This window comes from Entelurus aequoreus, linkage group LG03 (assembly GCF_033978785.1).
Source record: "Entelurus aequoreus isolate RoL-2023_Sb linkage group LG03, RoL_Eaeq_v1.1, whole genome shotgun sequence".
Lineage (NCBI taxonomy): Eukaryota > Metazoa > Chordata > Actinopteri > Syngnathiformes > Syngnathidae > Entelurus > Entelurus aequoreus.
In genome coordinates this window covers 8487468-8506111 of record NC_084733.1, presented here as the reverse complement: position 1 = coordinate 8506111, position 18644 = coordinate 8487468, and the positions used below count along the sequence as shown (strand labels likewise).

Here is an 18644-nt window from a genome sequence, read left to right as displayed (position 1 = left end):
GTCAGTAACTACAGTTGGTCGCTACCTCTGTAAGTGCAAGTTAAAACTCTCCTATGCAAGGCGAAAACCGTTTATCAACAACACCCAGAAACGCAGTCGGCTTCGCTGGGCCTGACCTCATCTAAGATGGACTCATACAAAGTGGAAAAGTGTTCTGTGGTCTGACGAGTCCACATTTCAAATTGTTTTTGGAAACTGTGGACGTCTTGTCCTCCGGACCAAAGAGGAAAAGAACCATCCGGATTGTTATAGGCGCAAAGTGTAAAAGGCAGCATGTGTGATGGTATGGGGGTGTATTAGTGCCCAAGACATGGGTAACTTACACATCTGTGAAGGCGCCATTAATGCTGAAAGGTACATACAGGTTTTGGAGCAGCATATGTTGCCATCCAAGCGACGTTACCATGGACGCCCCTGCTTATTTCAGCAAGACAATGCCAAGCCACGTGTTACATCAACGTGGCTTCATAGTAAAAGAGTGCGGGTACTAGACTGGCCTGCCTGTAGTCCAGACCTGTCTCCCATTAAAAATGTGTGGCGCATTATGAAGCCTAAAATAGCACAACGGAGACCCCCGGACTGTTGAACAACTTAAGCTGTACATCAAGCAAGAATTGGAAAGAATTCCACCTGAGAAGCTTCAAAAAATGTGTCTCCTCAGTTCCCAAACCTTTACTGAGTGTTGTTAAAAGGAAAGGCCATGTAACACAGTGGTGAACATGCCCTTTCCCAACTACTTTGGCACGTGTTGCAGCCATGAAATTCTAAGTTAATTATTATTTGCAAAAAAAAAAACAAAGTTTATGAGTTTGAACATCAAATATCTTGTCTTTGTAGTGCATTCAATTGAATATGGGTTGAAAATGATTTGCAAATCATTGTACTATGTTTATATTTACATCTAACACAATTTCCCAACTCATATGGAAACGGGGTTTGTAGAACAGGTACATTGGTCTCTAGAAATGGGACAATTCGTTTTTCAAGGCAACTATGAACATCTCTGCCAAAATAGTTTGCCGTGCTGCCCATTACTTCTACAACTGATTATACCCAATATTCTATTAACTGACCAAAAAAATGCCCAAACTAGCAAATGTTGCGTTGATAAAGTGTGTTTGTCTTGGATATGTGTATTGATGGATCATATGAAAGTGTCTCACCATTAGCAAAGCTGTTGACTGAATGGGAAACCTGTATTATTCTTTTACAGATTTGTGCATCTTGTGCCAAAAAAAGGGCTTTGGCATGATGAAGACCAAATGGAGGTAAACAGATACATGAAATCATGCCAGTCTGATACGTTTTCACATCAGCATTCTCCCTGTGTGTAACTTTTTTAATACAAATCAACTTCATGACAACACCTTTGGTAACATTGATGTTTATTTCAAACAAGGAGCAAATATTTGTTGTTATGCGACGCCACACTTCAGTTCCTGTCAACATACTGAATCTCCAAACTGGTAACCAAAGCGCTGTCCTGCTCATTGGTCTTTTGGAAAGTGGCGCTGCCGAGGTCCCTGACTGTGTAGGAAACAAGACGCATGTAATTGCGTGTCACCTTCACCGTTAGTTTTGAGGTCCACAAATACATAACACATCATATATCATATCTGAACTTGTGTATATTCTAAATCAGGCGTCACCAACCTTTTTGAAACCAAGAGCTACTTCTTGGGTACTGATTAATGCGAAGGGCTACCAGTTTGATACACACTTAAATAAATTGCCAGAAATAGCCAATTTGCTCAATTTACCTTTAACTCTTTGTTATTATTAATAATTAATGATATTTAAACTTAATTGAATGGTTTAAAAGAGGAGAAAACACGAAAAAAATTACAATTAAATTTTGAAACATAGTTCATCTTCAATTTCGACTCTTTAAAATTCAAAATTCAAACGAAAAAAAGAAGAGAAAAACTTAAAAAAAGAATTTATGGAACATCATTAGTAATTTTTCCTGATTAAGATTAATTTTAGAATTTTGATGACATGTTTTAAATAGGTTAAAATCCAATCTACACTTTGTTAGAATGTATAACAAATTGGACCAAGCTATATTTCTAACAAAGACAAATCATTATTTCTTCTAGATTTTCCAGAACAAAAATTTTAAAAGAAATTCAAAAGACTTTGAAATCAGATTTTAATTTGATTCTACAGATTTTCTAGATGTGCCAGAATAATTTTTTTGAATTTTAATCATAATAAGTTTGAAGAAATATTTCACAAATATTCTTCGTCGAAAAAACAGAAGCTAAAATGAAGAATTAAATTAAAATGTATTTATTATTCTTTACACAAAAATTTTTTTTTTTTACTTGAACATTGATTTAAATTGTCAGGAAAGAAGAGGAAGGAATTTAAAAGGTAAAAAGGTATATGTGTTTAAAAATCCTAAAATAATTTTTAAGGTTGTATTTTTTCTCTAAAATTGCCTTTCTGAAAGTTATAAGAAGCAAAGATAAAAAAAAAAAAGAATTTATTTAAACAAGTGAAGACCAAGTCTTTAAAATATTTTCTTGGATTTTTTAATTCTATTTGAGTTTTGTCTCTCTTAGAATTAAAAATGTCGGGCAAAGCGAGACCAGCTTGCTAGTAAATAAATGCAATTTAAAAAATAGAGGCAGCTCACTGGTAAGTGCTGCTATTTGAGCTATTTTTAGAACAGGCCAGCGGGCTACTCATCTGGTCCTTACGGGCTACCTGGTGCCCGCGGGCACCGCGTTGGTGACCCCTGTTCTAAATGATTTGCACTTACGCGTCCGGAAGCACCTGGGATGACAGGTGTTTTCGGCTGACGGCTGACACACAGATGCGTAGCAGTGGATGTACACCTGGAGGGGAGTAAAAATATGTTGTTTTTTTTTACTCCTGCACAGTAGCAGAAGAGTCGTTTATTTGCACAAATGCGTTTTAGGAAAGTAATAACTATGAATACACAACACATTTGGTTTAGATGCAACTGTAAATCAGCTTCAGTGTTTCCCATAAACTGCCAAGATACCTGTGGCGGTGGGGGCGTGGCTATGGGCGTGGTCACCATGACATCATCGAGTAATTTGCATAATTTACTACAATGATATGATTTTCTCTAAAAAGGCTCAAAAAATGTATACTTACTAATTAATAATAACAGTTTTGTTTTAAACGTCCATCCATCCATCTTTTTTACAATATAATTACAACACTTTATGTACATATTTATATACAGATTTGAACAATAAGTTATTCACTGAAATATATTTATTAATTGTGGTTCTTACAAAAAATATATCTTATAAAATATAAAAGCTAAAATGTCTCTTAAAGCTCTGCCCCTTTAATTAGTGCATACTAAATAATTTAACTTTAGCCTACTACTACAACCATATTATTTACCAGCAACATAAAGTGAAACAGAGGCAGAGGTGTCCTGCCACAGTCAGTAACAAATAAACAGAAAACAGTAGTGGTCAAATACAAATAAGGCAACAAGAGAAGTATCCTACACTTCTCTTTTGTAAAGTAAATCTGAACAGCCTATATGGGCATCTACATCAACTATATGATTTGCCTGAGAAGCTGGACAGGACAAAAATAAATAAATAATTGTATTTGTGGCGGACGTAATTTTTTCGTGGCGGGCCGCCACAAATAAATGAATGTGTGGGAAACACTGAGCTTTATTGATGCCACATCTGTCTTTGTGGGCAGTGCGTGTCGTGATAAAAATGTCTTGTGCGATACCTGGTGGTATCAGTCATTAAAAAAAGTAATTATAGCCTCTTAGAGGGTCATTTGGAGGGTCACTGCCGTCAACTGACCAAAAACTGTTTTTATCACCTCAGAAATATTTCTAAAGTGAGAAATTTGCTGTCAAAATTGGATCTGGAAATGATCATTCACACGTTCATTTCATCTGGTTTTGACTATTGCAATTCTCTCTTCGCTCTTTTCAACAAGTCAACGCTAAAGAGACTTCAGACGGTACAAAATGCAGCTGCCAGACTTTTGACAGGTGCACCCAGAACAGCCCGTATTTATCCAGTCTTCATTGGCTTCCTGTCAAATTCGATAATCTTAGAATGTATAACCATTGAAATATGTCAGGAAAAAAGCAAAAACATATTCATCAGTTGTATATATAGATCACCCAAGTCAAGTATAGAAACATTATTGTGATTACTTATGGAGTATACTGTGAATAAATTGAGAACAGGAAGTGAACAAAAGTTTTAGCAACTGTTATGTAAAGGAAAAGGGGTAGGATTAAATAAGCTCTGCTTCTTCCTACTCCTTTTCGAACATGTTGAAAAGAGAAACTGGAAATTGTGATGTATCATGTTATATGCTTGCATGTTCGAAATAAACTCAAACTCAAACTCAAATAATGAGTTGAAGATTTTAGTCCTGACTTTCCGTGCGTTACCTTGTGGGGCCCCTGACTTGTTATGCCCCTACTCTTCAGTTGCATGGTGGGGCCCCTCAGTACATCACTGACTTGTTATGCCCCTACTCTTCAGGGCGCAGCCTCCAGTCTTTAGGCCAGGGTGTTCTAAGGATCCCAAAAAACACATTCTAAAACCTGTGAAGACCTGGCCATACAGGCTATAGCTCCCAGACTTTGGAACAACCCTGTGATCTTGACTGTGTTGACACTTTTAAGAAAGATTTGAAGACTTCTCTTTTCAGTAAAGCTTTTAGTTAAAGCACCTTTTAATTAACATTTTTAATCCACTTTTTTAAATCATTTTTATGATGTTGCCCCTGTTTTAATTGAATTGTTGTTTTACTTCACCTTTGTTTTATACAGCGCTTTGGAATTTTATCTGTGAAAAGCGCATTATGAATACAATGTACTTACTTAACCCTGTAAGACCCAAATATAGAAAAACCTAAAAAAAAAAAAATTTGACCTTTCAGATGTTGTTGTAGGAGGCATTTGATGCAGAAATTGAAGAGTTAAAAAAAATATATGTTTATGTATGTTTTTAGAGAAATGTTGTAATATTGTACTCATGTTGTCTGAACAACTAAGGGTTCATTGGCAGGGTTGATTGCTTACTTAGCCCCATAACGGTATATACCATTAATAATAATCACATATTAGTTATATTTTTATGACGTCATTTATTACAAATATAAAAAATACAAAACAAGATAAAACTCTTAAAAAACGCTTTTCCCCCCCTCTTTTATAATTGCAACAATTATATAACAAGCTCTAAATGAAATTTGATGCATCTGTTCCACAATAACTACATATATACATGCTCTAGACATTGTAATAACAACCAAAAAAATATATAAAAGACATTTTCATTACTTGAATCTGATGAATCCAGTCCAATGAAACAAATAGATTTTGTTCGAAGGAAACCTTGAGAGGTTGTGTGAGTTCATGGCCAGAAGGCGTGACTTATAAACCAATGTACGATCCAATAGCCTTGTGAGACTGAACAATAGGACCCAATGACTATGTAAATGTTGTAAAAAAATAAAAAAATATATAACAGATTGTTTTTTAGGATGGTTAAAGGTAACGTTGTAATTTTACAACAAGGGGTATTACAGGGTTAAGTTACTAGTGAGATCACATGCCCCTTAGGGTGAAACGGTGGTGCCGGGAGATGAATTAAGATACAATGTCTGTGAAAAGCTATTATATATCCCCATTTTTGCATCACCCACCTTTCGCTTGAGAGGATTAATAACCTCAGGATCTTTGACTCCGCCCTTGCCAGAATAGTTTACCACAGTGGACAAGAAATGGAACATCTTGAAGATAAACCTCCTATGGTGGGTGGGGTACGTGAGGCCTGAAGAGGGGCCAACTGGAACCTGAGTGGTCTGGTAATTGTCATTCACGTAAGGGCATCTGATCGCAGAGAGATAAGAGATCATACAGTAAACCTACAAAATCAGGTGAGGATTTTAACATACTCTTACCCATCAATCAGCAAGTCCCACTGAGGCACACTATGAGGCTGGGGGGCAGCAGTGGCCCAGCATCGCCCAAGAGTCAACATCAGGTTGGGGTCAGTCCTTGCCAGCATTCTGACCTCAACATACACCGGCTCTCTGAGCACCTTTACAAGCGGGTAGTCACTGTCCTCATAGAAAGAATTGTAGGCCACGTCCTCTGTGTACGGAAAAATGTCAACGCTTAAATCAAAGTCATTTCCAATGCGGACTAACACCTTTACGCTCACCTTCAACGCAACCCTTGGTTGTGCACACTCCACTGCCCAGCCGGAGCTCCACATTTAAGGGCCCAGGAGCTGCAGCTGGATTCGGTTGAGGAAGCTGGTCCACCTCAACGACCAGAGCTTCAGTGGACAAGCCCACATATTTACACTGCAAAAGCACCCTTCGAGGAACCAGGATAATTCATGTTTTTCTTAGAATATACAGTACATGCTCGCTGGCCACATTAGGGCACACCTGAAATCCAATACAAGGTTGCAAGGTACAAATGGTAATCATAATTGAACCACCTATCCCTTTGTTTGCAATATCATTTTTGCTAAATAACGCTTTTCCATAGAGGTCATTAAATTATGCATGTGTACCAGCATTTGACTTAAAAAAATAACACTATGAACTTTATTCAGTCGATAGCAACATGAACTGATGAAGCCTACTTGGATGAGAAGGCAAAACATCTTCTAAGACAAACCAGTTGCGATGGATTGATCCTGAGAATACAATGACCTGGATGAAAGACAATATCCATAGACCAGTGGTTCTTAACCTGGGTTCGATCGAACCCGAGGGGTTCGGTGAGTCGGCCTCAGGGGTTCGGGGGAGGTCAAAACACACCCGACTCATCGTGTAAATACAAACTTCTCCCTAACGGCGTATTACGGATACGGCAACAGCTGACTGGTTTGCAGGTGTGTCATTTGTTGTGAGTTTATGCACTGTGTTGGTTTTGTTGTTTGAACAAGGTGATGTTCATGCACGCTTCATTTTATGCACCAGTAAAAAAAACATGGTAACACTTTAGTATGGGGAACATATTCACCATTAATTAGTTGTTTGTTAACATGCAAATTAGTAACATATTGGCTCTTAACTAGTCATTATTAAGTACTTAATGCCTTATTCGGCATGGCCTTATTATAACCCTAACCCTCCAACCCTGACCTTAACAAGCACCAAATAACTCTAAATGAAGTCTTTATTACTTAGAATATGTTCCCCTAGTATCCAAATAACTCTAAATTTAGTCTTTGTTGTTTAGAATATGTTCCCCTAGTGTCCAAATAACTCTAAATTAAGTCTTTATTACTTAGAATATGTTCCCCTAGTGTCCAAATAACTCTAAATTAAGTCTTTGTTACTTAGAATATGTTCCACTAGTGTCCAAATAACTCTAAATTTAGTCTTTGTTACTTAGAATATGTTCCCCTAGTGTCCAAATAACTCTAAATTAAGTCTTTGTTACTTACAATATGTTCCCTGAGTGTCCAAAAAACTCTAAATTAAGTCTTTGTTACTTAGAATATGTTCCCCTAGTGTCCAAATAACTCTAAATTAAGTCTTTGTTACTTAGAATATGTTCCCCTAGTGTCCAAATAACTCTAAATTTAGTCTTTGTTACTTAGAATAAGTTCCCCATACTAAAGTGTTACCAAAAACATATAACTTTGTCTTGAATTTGAAAAAGAAAAACATTTTATTTTTCACTAAAGAAGGGTTCGGAGAATGCGCATATGAAACTGGTGGGGTTCGGTACCTCCAACAAGGTTAAGAACCACTGATGTAGACACTATGAACTTTAGCATGTCATTGAAGATAAAGCTAAAACGACCTTTTTAACCTATGGCTTATATTTTTCCGACTACTTTTCTTATATTTTCCTGATTTCTAGCATAATATTTTCAGTGCTTTCTGAGTATTTGAGACCAAATATGTAAACCACTTTTGTGGCTTTTGTGAAATGTGCCATATAAATAAATTGCCCTTACTTATCCTGACCGTCTATGTCTCATGACGTTGAATTTTTATGTAGTATCCAGGATTTGGAACGATAAAAGATTGGTTGATGGATAAGAACTAAGGGAAAATGGAGGCTGCAACAGCAGAAGTGCTGTGAATTCAACTAGTTTGCTGTTTAAGGAATCAGTTTTGCTTTTTGTTGCATGAAAACACTTTCCTTTATATTTGTAGCAGTTGAATATTATACGTTATTTGTAATCTTCTCCATGGTTAATCAAATACCCACCTAAAGCAGTGTCTAATACAGTGGTTCTTAACCTGGGTTCGATCGAACCCTAGGGGTTCGGTGAGTCGGGCTCAGGGGTTCGGCGGAGATCAAGACACACCCGAATCCTCGTGTAAATAAAAACTTCTCCCTATCGGTGTATTGCGGATACGGCAACAGCAGAAGTCACACTGATTTGCAGGTGTGTAACTTGTTGTGAGTTCATGCACTGTGTTGGTTTTGTTGTTTGAACAAGATGATGTTCATGCATGGTTCATTTTAGTATGGGGAACATATTCACCATTAATTAGTTGCTTATTAACATGTAAATTAGTAACATATTGGCTCTTAACTAGTCATTATTAAGTACTTATTAATGCCTTATTCGGCATGGCCTTATTATAACCCTAGCCCTCTAACTCTGGCCCTAACCCTAACCAAATAACTCTAAATTAAGTCTTTGTTACTTAGAATATGTTCTCCTAGTGTCCAAAAAACTCTAAATTAAGTCTTTGTTACTTAGAATATGTTCCCCTAGTGTCCAAAAAACTCTAAATTAAGTCTTTGTTACTTAGAATATGTTCCCCTAGTGTCCAAAAAACTCTAAATTAAGTCTTTGTTACTTAGAATATGTTCCCCTAGTGTCCAAAAAACTCTAAATTAAGTCTTTGTTACTTAGAATATGTTCCCCATACTAAAGTGCTACCAAAAACATATAACTTTCTCTTGAATTTGAAAAAAAAACATTTTATTTTCCACTAAAGAAGGGTTCTGTGAATGCGCATATGGAACTGGTGGGGTTCGGTACCTCCAACAAGGTTAAGAACCACTGGTCTAATAAGTATAGTAATAAAAGACCCACATACTGATATTGGCTGTCCCTGGTAATCGCTCCCCGCAGTCCAACAGCAACTTCATAGGAGGCCGACATCCGGTTCTCATATATAACCACATCATGAGCCTCCTCCTACAGAAGGTTTGCAGCATTACAAGTTTTTTCCGAATGAAAGTAATAGATCAAATCTGCCTCACCGTCACGACAGTGCCACAGGCAGTGACGGGGAACTGGTAGATGGCAAAAGCTGAAGTGGTGTCAACTGTGCTGCATCCTAGCCCGTTTTCATTGAACGAGATGGACTCTAGGTCGATATTTGGCAGGGTGACTTCTCTGGCCACCACCACTATCATCTGGCCGTCCTTGGTGCACTGAAGAGTGACTGAAGAGAGCAATTTTATTGACTTGACTACATACAGTAAGCAAGATCATGTACCTACCACATTTTCTATAGTAGCACATGTGGCCATCATGGCAGCAGTCAATGTTGTGACAATCAGAAGGGGAGATGCTTGCAGAGCCGCACGCTATCTTGTGACGGGCTTCCACCTCACAAAGTTCTGTCGGATTTTTGTGGTTGGTTTGCATCATAGGCCTTTGATCAGTGGACTTTTGAGCTCCGGACAGACAGCCCATGAGCAGGGAGAGCGTTTGCAGACAGATCAACTTCATTGCCAGGGATTCACAGTGAACACTCCCGCTGTAAGAAAACGTAGCCACTACACCCTGACTTTTATCTGGCAGGCATGGGTCATGTTGACATATTTTTTTCCCTACGCACACTGACCACTCAAGAGCAAGTTAAATGCTGGAGATACAGGTTGGGATGTATCCAGACAACATTAAAGATCTTGTTTGAAAAATCACAGCCTTGTTGGTAGACATGAATTGGAATTGGCGCTCAATGTCAACCTGGGTCTCATATGAATATAATCCCAACTTGTTTGAGCAGTGACACTATGAAAACCTTCACAAGGTCTGGATGACCCACCGCTGTGGCGGTCATGCTGTCTTCTATCCAGGTCTTGACAAAATAAACACATTGTCCAATCTTCACTCAGGTGCATTGTGCCTTTGACAGAAATGTACAGCACAATGAAGCCTGATGGGCTACCTTTTGCCAAACGTTCAATGGAATAACAACTCATGTGCACGGGTCGGGTTTAATTGGCAGTATTGAGGGTTCGAGTTGCCGGGTTTGAAATAGTTAAAGTATCATTCATAAACAAACACAAGTGGCCTACTTTGAACTTTTAATGTCAAACCTAATCTGTTCTGTGACTTCTATATTTTAACGAAATAATGTCTCATAGGAAGTAATGTATCTTGTTGCAGGCTCAAACTGTTATCATCAATAAAACCCTTACCAACTGCGCAGGCAATGTTTTAGGTTATCATTTGAGCATTCTTTACTATCATACAAATACAAATAGAAGTTTAACCAATGTATGACCAAATCAAATGAAACAAAATGACTCACCTCTTAAACAACAAGTAGTAGAGAGGGAACTGGGAAGTGTTTGTGCTGAGTTTTAGTGTGACCTGGTAGCCTTTTATAGCAGTGGTTCTTAACCTTGTTGGAGGTACCGAACCCCACCAGTCTCATATGCGCATTCACCGAACCCTTCTTTAGTGAAAAATAAAATGTTGTTTTATTTCCAAATTCAAGACAAAGTTATATGTTTTTGGTAACACTTTAGTATGGGGAAAATATTCTTAATTTAGAGTTATTTGGTGAGGTTAGGGTTAGGGTTAGGGGGTTAGGGCCAGGGTTAAAGGGTTAGGGTTATAATAAGGCAATGCCGAATAAGGCATTAATAAGTACTTAATAATGACTACGGTAGTTAAGAGCCAATATGTTACTAATTTGCATGTTAATAAGCAACTAATTAATGGTGAATATGTTCCCCATACTAAAGTGTTACCATGTTTTTTTACTGGTGCACAACATGAACCGTGCATGAACATCATCTTGTTCAAACAACAAAACCAACACAGTGCATAAACTCACAACAAACTTCTGCTGTTGCCGTATCCGTAATACGCCGATAGGGAGAATTTTTTTTTACACGATGACTCGGGTGTGTTTTGACCTCCGCCGAACCCCTGAGCCCGACTCACCGAACCCTTAGGGTTCGATCAACCCAGGTTAAGAACCACTGTTTTATAGTTATGGTTGAAATTGATAATGTCTTCTCAGGGAGTTGTATCAAATGGAATTTGACTATTAAGATTGTCTTAGAAGACGTTTCGCCTTTAATTCGAGCAAAATTAGTTCATGCTCACAGACTTTTAGATTGGACAGATCTGGTTTGAACGCTTGGTGCCGCTGTTCCGTCGAAATGAGCTGCTTCGTCAACAATAGCTACCAGTAGTTGCTATTACTGTTTAAACAGCGGTAATAAAAATGAAAATGTAGGCTACCATTATAGCGTCAATGTGAACTTCCTCATGCTGTAAGTGTCTACATCAGTGGTTCTTAACCAGGCTTCGATCGAATCCTAGGGGTTCGGTGAGTCAGGCTCAGGGGTTCGGCGGAGGTCAAAACACACCCGACTCATCGTGTAAATAAAAACTTCTCCCTATCGGCGTATTACGGATACGGCAACAGAAGAAGCCAGGCTGATTTGCAGGTGTGTAATTTGTTGTGAGTTTATGCACTGTGTTGGTTTTGTTGTTTGAACAAGGTGATGTTCATGCACGGTTCATTTTGTGCACCAGTAAAAAAACATGGTAACACTTTAGTATGGGAAACATATTCACCATTAATTAGTTGCTTATTAACATGCAAATTAGTAAAATATTGGCTCTTAACTAGTCATTATTAAGTACTTATTAATGCCTTATTCGGCATGGCCTTATTTGAACCCTAACCCTCTAACCCTGGCCCTAACCCTCTAACCCTAAACCTAACCTCACCAAATAACTCTAAATTAAGTCTTTGTTACTTAGAATATGTTCCCCATACTAAAGTGTTACCAAAAACATATGACTTTGTCTTGAATTTGGAAAAAAAACAACATTTTATTTTTCACTAAAGAAGGGTTCGGTGAATGCGCATATGAGACTGGTGGGGTTCGGTACCTCCAACAAGGTTAAGAACCACTGCTATAAAAGGCTACCAGGTCACACATAATAAATACCTTATTCGGCATGGTTCTTAACCTTGTTGGAGGTACCGAACCCCACCAGTTTCATATGCGCATTCACCGAACCCTTCTTTAGTGAAAAATACAAAAACATTTTTCAAATTCAAGACAAAGTTATATGTTTTTGGTAACACTTTAGTATGGGGAACATATTCTAAGTAACAAAGACTTAATTTAGAGTTATTTGGTTAGGGTTAGGGCCAGGGTTAGAGGGTTAGGGTTATAATAAGGCCATGCCGAAAAAGGCATTAATAAGAACTTAATAATGACTAGTTAAGAGCCAATATGTTACTAATTTGCATGTTAATAAGCAACTAATTGATGGTGAATATGTTCCCCATACTAAAGTGTTACCATGTTTTTTACTGGTGCATAAAATGAACCGCGCATGAACATCACCTTGTTCAAACAACAAAACCAACACAGTGCATAAACTCACAACAAATTACACACCTGCAAACCAGTCAGCTGTTGCCGTATCCGTAATACGCCGATAGGGAGAAGTTTGTATTTACACGATGAGTCGGGTGTGTCTTGACCTCCGCCAAACCCCTGAGCCCGACTCACCGAACCCCTAGGGTTCGATCGAACCCAGGTTAAGAACCACTGCCTTATTATAACCCTAACCCTCTAACCCTGGCCCTAACCCTCTAACCCTAACCCTAACCAAATAACTCTAAATTAAGTATTTGTTACTTAGAATATGTTCCCCATACTAAAGTGTTACCAAAAACATATAACTTTGTCTTGAGTTTGAAATGTTTATTTTTATTTTTCACTAAAGAATGGTTCGGTGATTGCGCATATGAAACTGGTGGGGTTCGGTACCTCCAACAAGGTTAAGAACCACTGGTCTACCTGCTTACTGGTCAGAAGACACAATAAAATAAATATGATTTAAAAACAATTATTTACTTATAGCGAGAGTGACAAAGTCCACACGAGGTAAGTTTACACAAAGTAGTTCATTTGGATTGTTATTGGTTTGAGAAAAAACTTAAGTGCTGATGCTCAAGCGTGCACATGCTCAGTAGCATTGGGTAGCTCTTTTTTATGGGTAAGCGCATCCCCCAATAAGAATGATTGGGCTGTATCATGGTGCAAAACGACAGCTGATAAGATGCAAAGAAAAGCGATTTCTACCAGCACAGCAACAGTGGTTCGAACGGATGTTAGTACTTCCATGCTAACTATTGTTAGGATGGACAAAGAGGCAGAGATTTTTCTTCCTTCCATCTTAACAGTTGTCATTTTGCGACACAATGCTAACGTCACACCCCCTCTCTATCCACATGTTTTACAATCAAGCCAAATGCAACAAAAATGCAACAAACACAGCGAAATATGAACGTGAAGGGTAAAAAAAACAAAAAACATCTACAATCTGATATATCTAATACAGGGGTGTCCAAAGTGCGGCCCGGGGGCCATTTGCGGCCCGCAGCTAATTGTTTACCGGCCCGCCACACATTCTTTTCTTTTTTATTTATTTATTTTTTTTAAAGAATTTATTAATCAATCAACAAAACAATACACAACAACACCACAACAATGCAATCCAACTCCAAAACCAAACCCGCCCCAGCAACGCCAAGAACAACAACAAACAGAGCAACTGAGAGCAACTGAGGACACACAAACACGACACGGAACAACACAAATGCAGCGAAACAAAAATGAACACCATCGACAACAGCATCAATACCAGCAACAACCTCAAAACAGCAGCGATGAAAAAAAAAACCCTCATTGACATTATCATTAAAAACATTAATAAAAAATAATACAAAAATTAGAATTGAACAATAGTGTCACAGTGGCCCACACCTGCATCACATCTCACAAGCCCGACAACACACCTTCCACAAAGATACAATAAGTCACATCTTGGTTCATTTAATAGTTGAAACAAATTTAAATAATGCATCCCATATTCCAATATATGACTCATTATTATCTAAACTAAATGCAGTTTTTTCTACTGATATCATCTCCATAGCTTGTGTATACCAGTCAGTATGAGTTGGACTATCAACAGCTATCCATTTTTTAAATATTACCCTTTTTGTTATTATGCATATTGAAAGAAAAGCATTTTTACTCTTTGATGACACGTTACTAAATTGATGTAGATCCCAAAGAATGTAAGTTTGCAGTGTCATTGGGATGTTTATATTAAGGAATGTGATTGCTTCTTTTGTTGTTTTCAACCATAACTCCTTTATTCTCTGACATTCCCACAATAAATGAACAAGAGTTCCCTCAGCTGCCCGACACTTCATACATAACTTGCATCAACTACACCAATTTTAAACAGCTGAGAAGATGTAAAATACAATCTATTTAATATCTTAAATTGAGTCAGTTTATCTTTAATGCTTCTAAAGGGCTTATTGGCATTTTTCCAAAAATCATTCCATGATATGTCTCTTTCATCTAAAATGCCCAAATCCATCATCCATTTCCGAACACATGCATCATTTGCATTTCTAGTGTGGTGTTCATTTATTATTCCATAAAATAGTTTAATTAATTTCTTAATTGTATCTTGATTAAAAAGTGCATCTTCCAGTTCATGGCTATTTAATCAGAGGATATGCATTTATTTACAGCGTGTTTTAAAGAGATAAAATTTAAAAAATGATTTCTGGGTTCAACTAAATCATTGAACGGTTTAAAAGAGTTTTTATTAATAATATGATGAGGTTTAGTAATACCTCTGTCTTTCTATGTTGTCCATTTAACCACATGTTTATTAATTATGAAATTAGGATTGTACCAAAGCGGTTGATTGACAGATGTCATTGGGTTGATTCCTAGTATTTTCTGGCACAGTTTTAGAATGTTAAAGGTGGCTTCTATTGGGCTCTGCCTCAATTCATTAGGTATTTTTTTAATATAATATAAGCTCCCCAGATCAATGTCCAAATTCATTAACATTAACACATTCTGCAAAAATTGCAAAATTGATAATATTGCAAAAATTAAAAAAAACATTTAAAAAAGTGGAATGAGGTGAAATCTAACAAGAAAAAGTTGCAATGTTGACACAAAGCTGCCATGCAGGCTGGTTTTTTTCTTTTGTCTTTGTTTATTTTTCTTTTTTTTTGCTAAAAAAAAAAAAGACTAAAAATGTATGTTATAATGAAATATTACTTAAAAAATATCACTTTAAAATGTTTTATGTGGAAAAAATATTGCATATATTGTGTGGTTGCCATAAAAAAATATCAAAGTTTTATTTGACAAAAGAGCATAATACAAACAAAATAATAGTTCAAACGTAAAATCGACAGATATATCTGAAGTTGATCTCGTAATTTAAGTGTTAAAAGTAAAAAAAACCATAATAAAAATGTATCACTTTATGAGTGGGGGACCTTTTGGATCCCAAATATATTTTGTAGGATTTTATTTAACTTTTCACTGTAATTACTCAAAAATATTAAAGAATTAAAATCAATGGTGTCCTGCATTATTGATCTTTTAGGGCTCTAATGACTAAATACTGCATATTTCAGTTTTACTATAAAAAACAAAGTTGTTTTTGACAGAAAAGGCATAAAACCTTTTTTTTTTTTTTTTTTTACTTTATATCAACCTGAAGTTGATAAAAAGATTTACTGTAAGCGTTAAATAAAAAATAATAATAATTTGACTTATTTTTTACATTTTAATGACTGAGACCCTTTATGGTCCCCGGGAGCCCTAAATGTTAAAAAAAAAAATCCATATATTTTGTTAAGGTTTGAAAATGAAAAATATCAAAATGGCCCCTGCATGCTTAAATTTTTCCGTGTACGGCCCTCAGTGGAAAAAGTTTGGACACCCCTGATCTAATATATCACTAAGCTTTAGAACTTTGTTGTAAAAATCTCCTTCCACACCCACATTCCAGGTTCTGGAAACATTCTGCGGAAACGCTCCCCACCCACACTGCTTGGTGCCTCGTCTGACCTGCTGTGATGTAGATTACCATAGTAACTAGTAGGGTTCTACGGTATACGGGTATTAGTACAGTACCGCGATACTAATGAATCATATTCGGTACCATACCGCCTCTGAAAAGTACCGGTCCGCCACACCCTAAGATTTTTGCTTAAAATAAAGCCAATAATGCAATTTTTTATGGTCCCCTTTATTTAGAAAAGTATCGAAAAGTACCGAAAAGTATCGAAATAATATTGGTATCAGGACAACACTAGTCACTAAAATATCATGCAAAAGCGCAGATTGCAAGCATTGAAAGACTTAGTATAGTTGAAGACTTACGGTCATTAGAAAACATCATAATGGCAGCTACACTTTCCATCTTAAACATCTAAAAAAAAATATTTGGGAATGTCCGGCGGGCCAGATTGAAAAGCTTAACGGGCCGCATGTGGCCCCCGGGCCTTAATTTGCCCAGGTCTGCTGTAGAAGGTCAAATACTTTGGATCCTGCATTGATTGATTGATTGAAACTTTTATTAGTAGATTGCACAGTACAGCATACTTGCCAACCCTCCCGTTTTTAGCGGGAGAATCCCGGTATTCAGCGCCTCTCCCGACAAACTCCCGGCAGAGATTTTCTCCCGACAAACTCCCGGTATTCAGCCGGATCTGGAGGCCACGCCCCCTCCAGCTCAATGCGGACCTGAGACTGAGTGGGGACAGCCTGTTCTCACGTCCGCTTTCCCACAATATAAACAGCTTGCCTGCCCAATGACGTCATAACATCTAGGGCTTTTAGAGAGTAGAGTGCACAACTGCGCACACAACAAGGAGACGAAGCAGAAGAACGAGGAAATTACAGACATGGCGACGCCGTCGACGAGCAAGATGAAGAAATACGCTTGCAAGTTCCAAAACGAATGGAAACAAGAATTTCAGTTCATCCAGGACAGTTCGAAGGGGAAGGTGTATGTTGCCTGTAAATATGTAGAACAAACTTCTCCATTGAACACGGTGGCCGAAATGATATACTCATCATGAACGGAGAAGTTAAACAGGACAATACTGCCATCTAATGGATAGCCACCGGAACACTGAAATTCAAGTATTTCTTTTATGTAAATAAAATAAATAAATATATATATATAGCTAGAATTCACTGAAAGTCATGTATTTCATATATATATATATATATATGAAATATATATGAAATACTCGAGTTGGTGAATTCTAGCTGTAAATAACCACGCCCCCAACCACGCCCCCCGCCCCCAACAACCCCACCCCCTACCCCCCACCTCCCGATATTGGAGGTCTCAAGGTTGGCAAGTATGCAGTACAGTACATATTCCGTACAATTGACCATTAAATGGTAACACCCGAATAAGTTTTTCAACGTTTTTAAGTCGGGGTCCATGTAAATCAATACATGGTAAGTCGGGGTCCACTAAGCACTCTGACTAGATCTGTCCTATCTAAGTCTGTGATCATGAACTAATGACGCCTGTTCAAATGAGAGGTGAAAGGTCTTCTAAGACAATCTTAACAGGTCAGTTGCAATCGATTGACGGCCTTGAGAAGACCGATGTCAGCTATGGGAAGATGAACTACACCCGCGCTACGGCACAAATGCCAAAGACAGAATTATTCAGCTCTACACAACACTGGCCTGAAAACAGGAGCTCAGAACACTGAGATTTGCCCATCCTGTAACAAATAATATTGAAATGAATATTTTTCGATTAATGGGTTGTTGAATTGTCAAGTTGATTTAGTCACCAAAATGATAAGAGCACACGTTTTCTGACCATAAGCCAGTCTTCATGTTAGTCCTGATGTTTCCATCCCTGCATACCTAAAAACATGTCCTGTTCCAATTCTGGTAATAAATGTATAGTGCAGTGGTTCTTAACCTGGGTTCGATCGAACCCTAGGGGTTCGGTGGAGCCTCCGCCATGGAGGTAAAGACACATCCAACTTATCGTGTAAATAAAAACTTCTCCCTATCGGCGTATTATGGATACCCCCAAACAATGTTCCCTCTAATTTTCCATCTGATTTGCAGGTGGTTTGATTGATCGATTGAAACATTTACTAGCAGATTGCAAAGGAAGATAATACATTATATCAGTGGTTCTCAAATGGGGGTATGCGTACCCCTGGGGGTACTTGAAGGTATGCCAAGGGGTACGTGAGATTTTTAAAACATTCTAAAAATAGCAACAATTCAAAAATCCTTTATAAATGTATTTATTGAATAATACTTCAACAAAATATGAATGTAAGTTCATAAACTGAACATCAAATCAAGTAGGCTATTCCATTCCTTACCATAAAGCCAGAGTTTCCCCCCTGCCATGATGGTTTGACCCTCACAAAAATGTCTGTCAAAAAGAAATGCAACAATGCAATATTCAATGTTGACAGCTAGATTTTTTGTGGACATGTTCCATAAATATTGATGTTAAAGATTTAATTTTTTGTGAAGAAATGTGTAGAATTAAGTTCATGAATCCAGATGGATCTCTTTT

At 37.5% G+C, this 18644-nt stretch overlaps 1 protein-coding gene across 1 annotated transcript; it reads right to left on the bottom strand.

Annotated features, from left to right (window-relative positions):
• Positions 1–1432: 1432 nt before the first annotated feature.
• On the bottom strand, positions 1433–9704 carry LOC133644591 (zona pellucida sperm-binding protein 4-like). Its single transcript, XM_062039215.1, has 8 exons — positions 9473–9704; positions 9230–9414; positions 9064–9161; positions 6201–6358; positions 5938–6130; positions 5680–5866; positions 2768–2843; positions 1433–1527 (listed from the first exon to the last, which is right to left on the bottom strand). The coding sequence occupies exons 1-8, from the start codon at positions 9702–9704 to the stop codon at positions 1433–1435; spliced, it is 1224 nt and encodes a 407-aa protein (XP_061895199.1).
• Positions 9705–18644: the final 8940 nt, after the last annotated feature.

Bases quoted from the DNA above. Each gene is read 5' to 3' on its own strand.
- LOC133644591 (XM_062039215.1), bottom strand. From the start codon at position 9,704: ATGAAGTTGATCTGTCTGCAAACGCTCTCCCTGCTCATGGGCTGTCTG. The intron at 6,131-6,200 runs GTGAGCGTAAAG...TTCCGTACACAG, and splicing joins AACCAAGGGTTGCGTTGAAG to AGGACGTGGCCTACAATTCT. The intron at 2,844-5,679 runs GTGGGTGATGCA...ACTCCCCTCCAG, and splicing joins TTAATCCTCTCAAGCGAAAG to GTGTACATCCACTGCTACGC.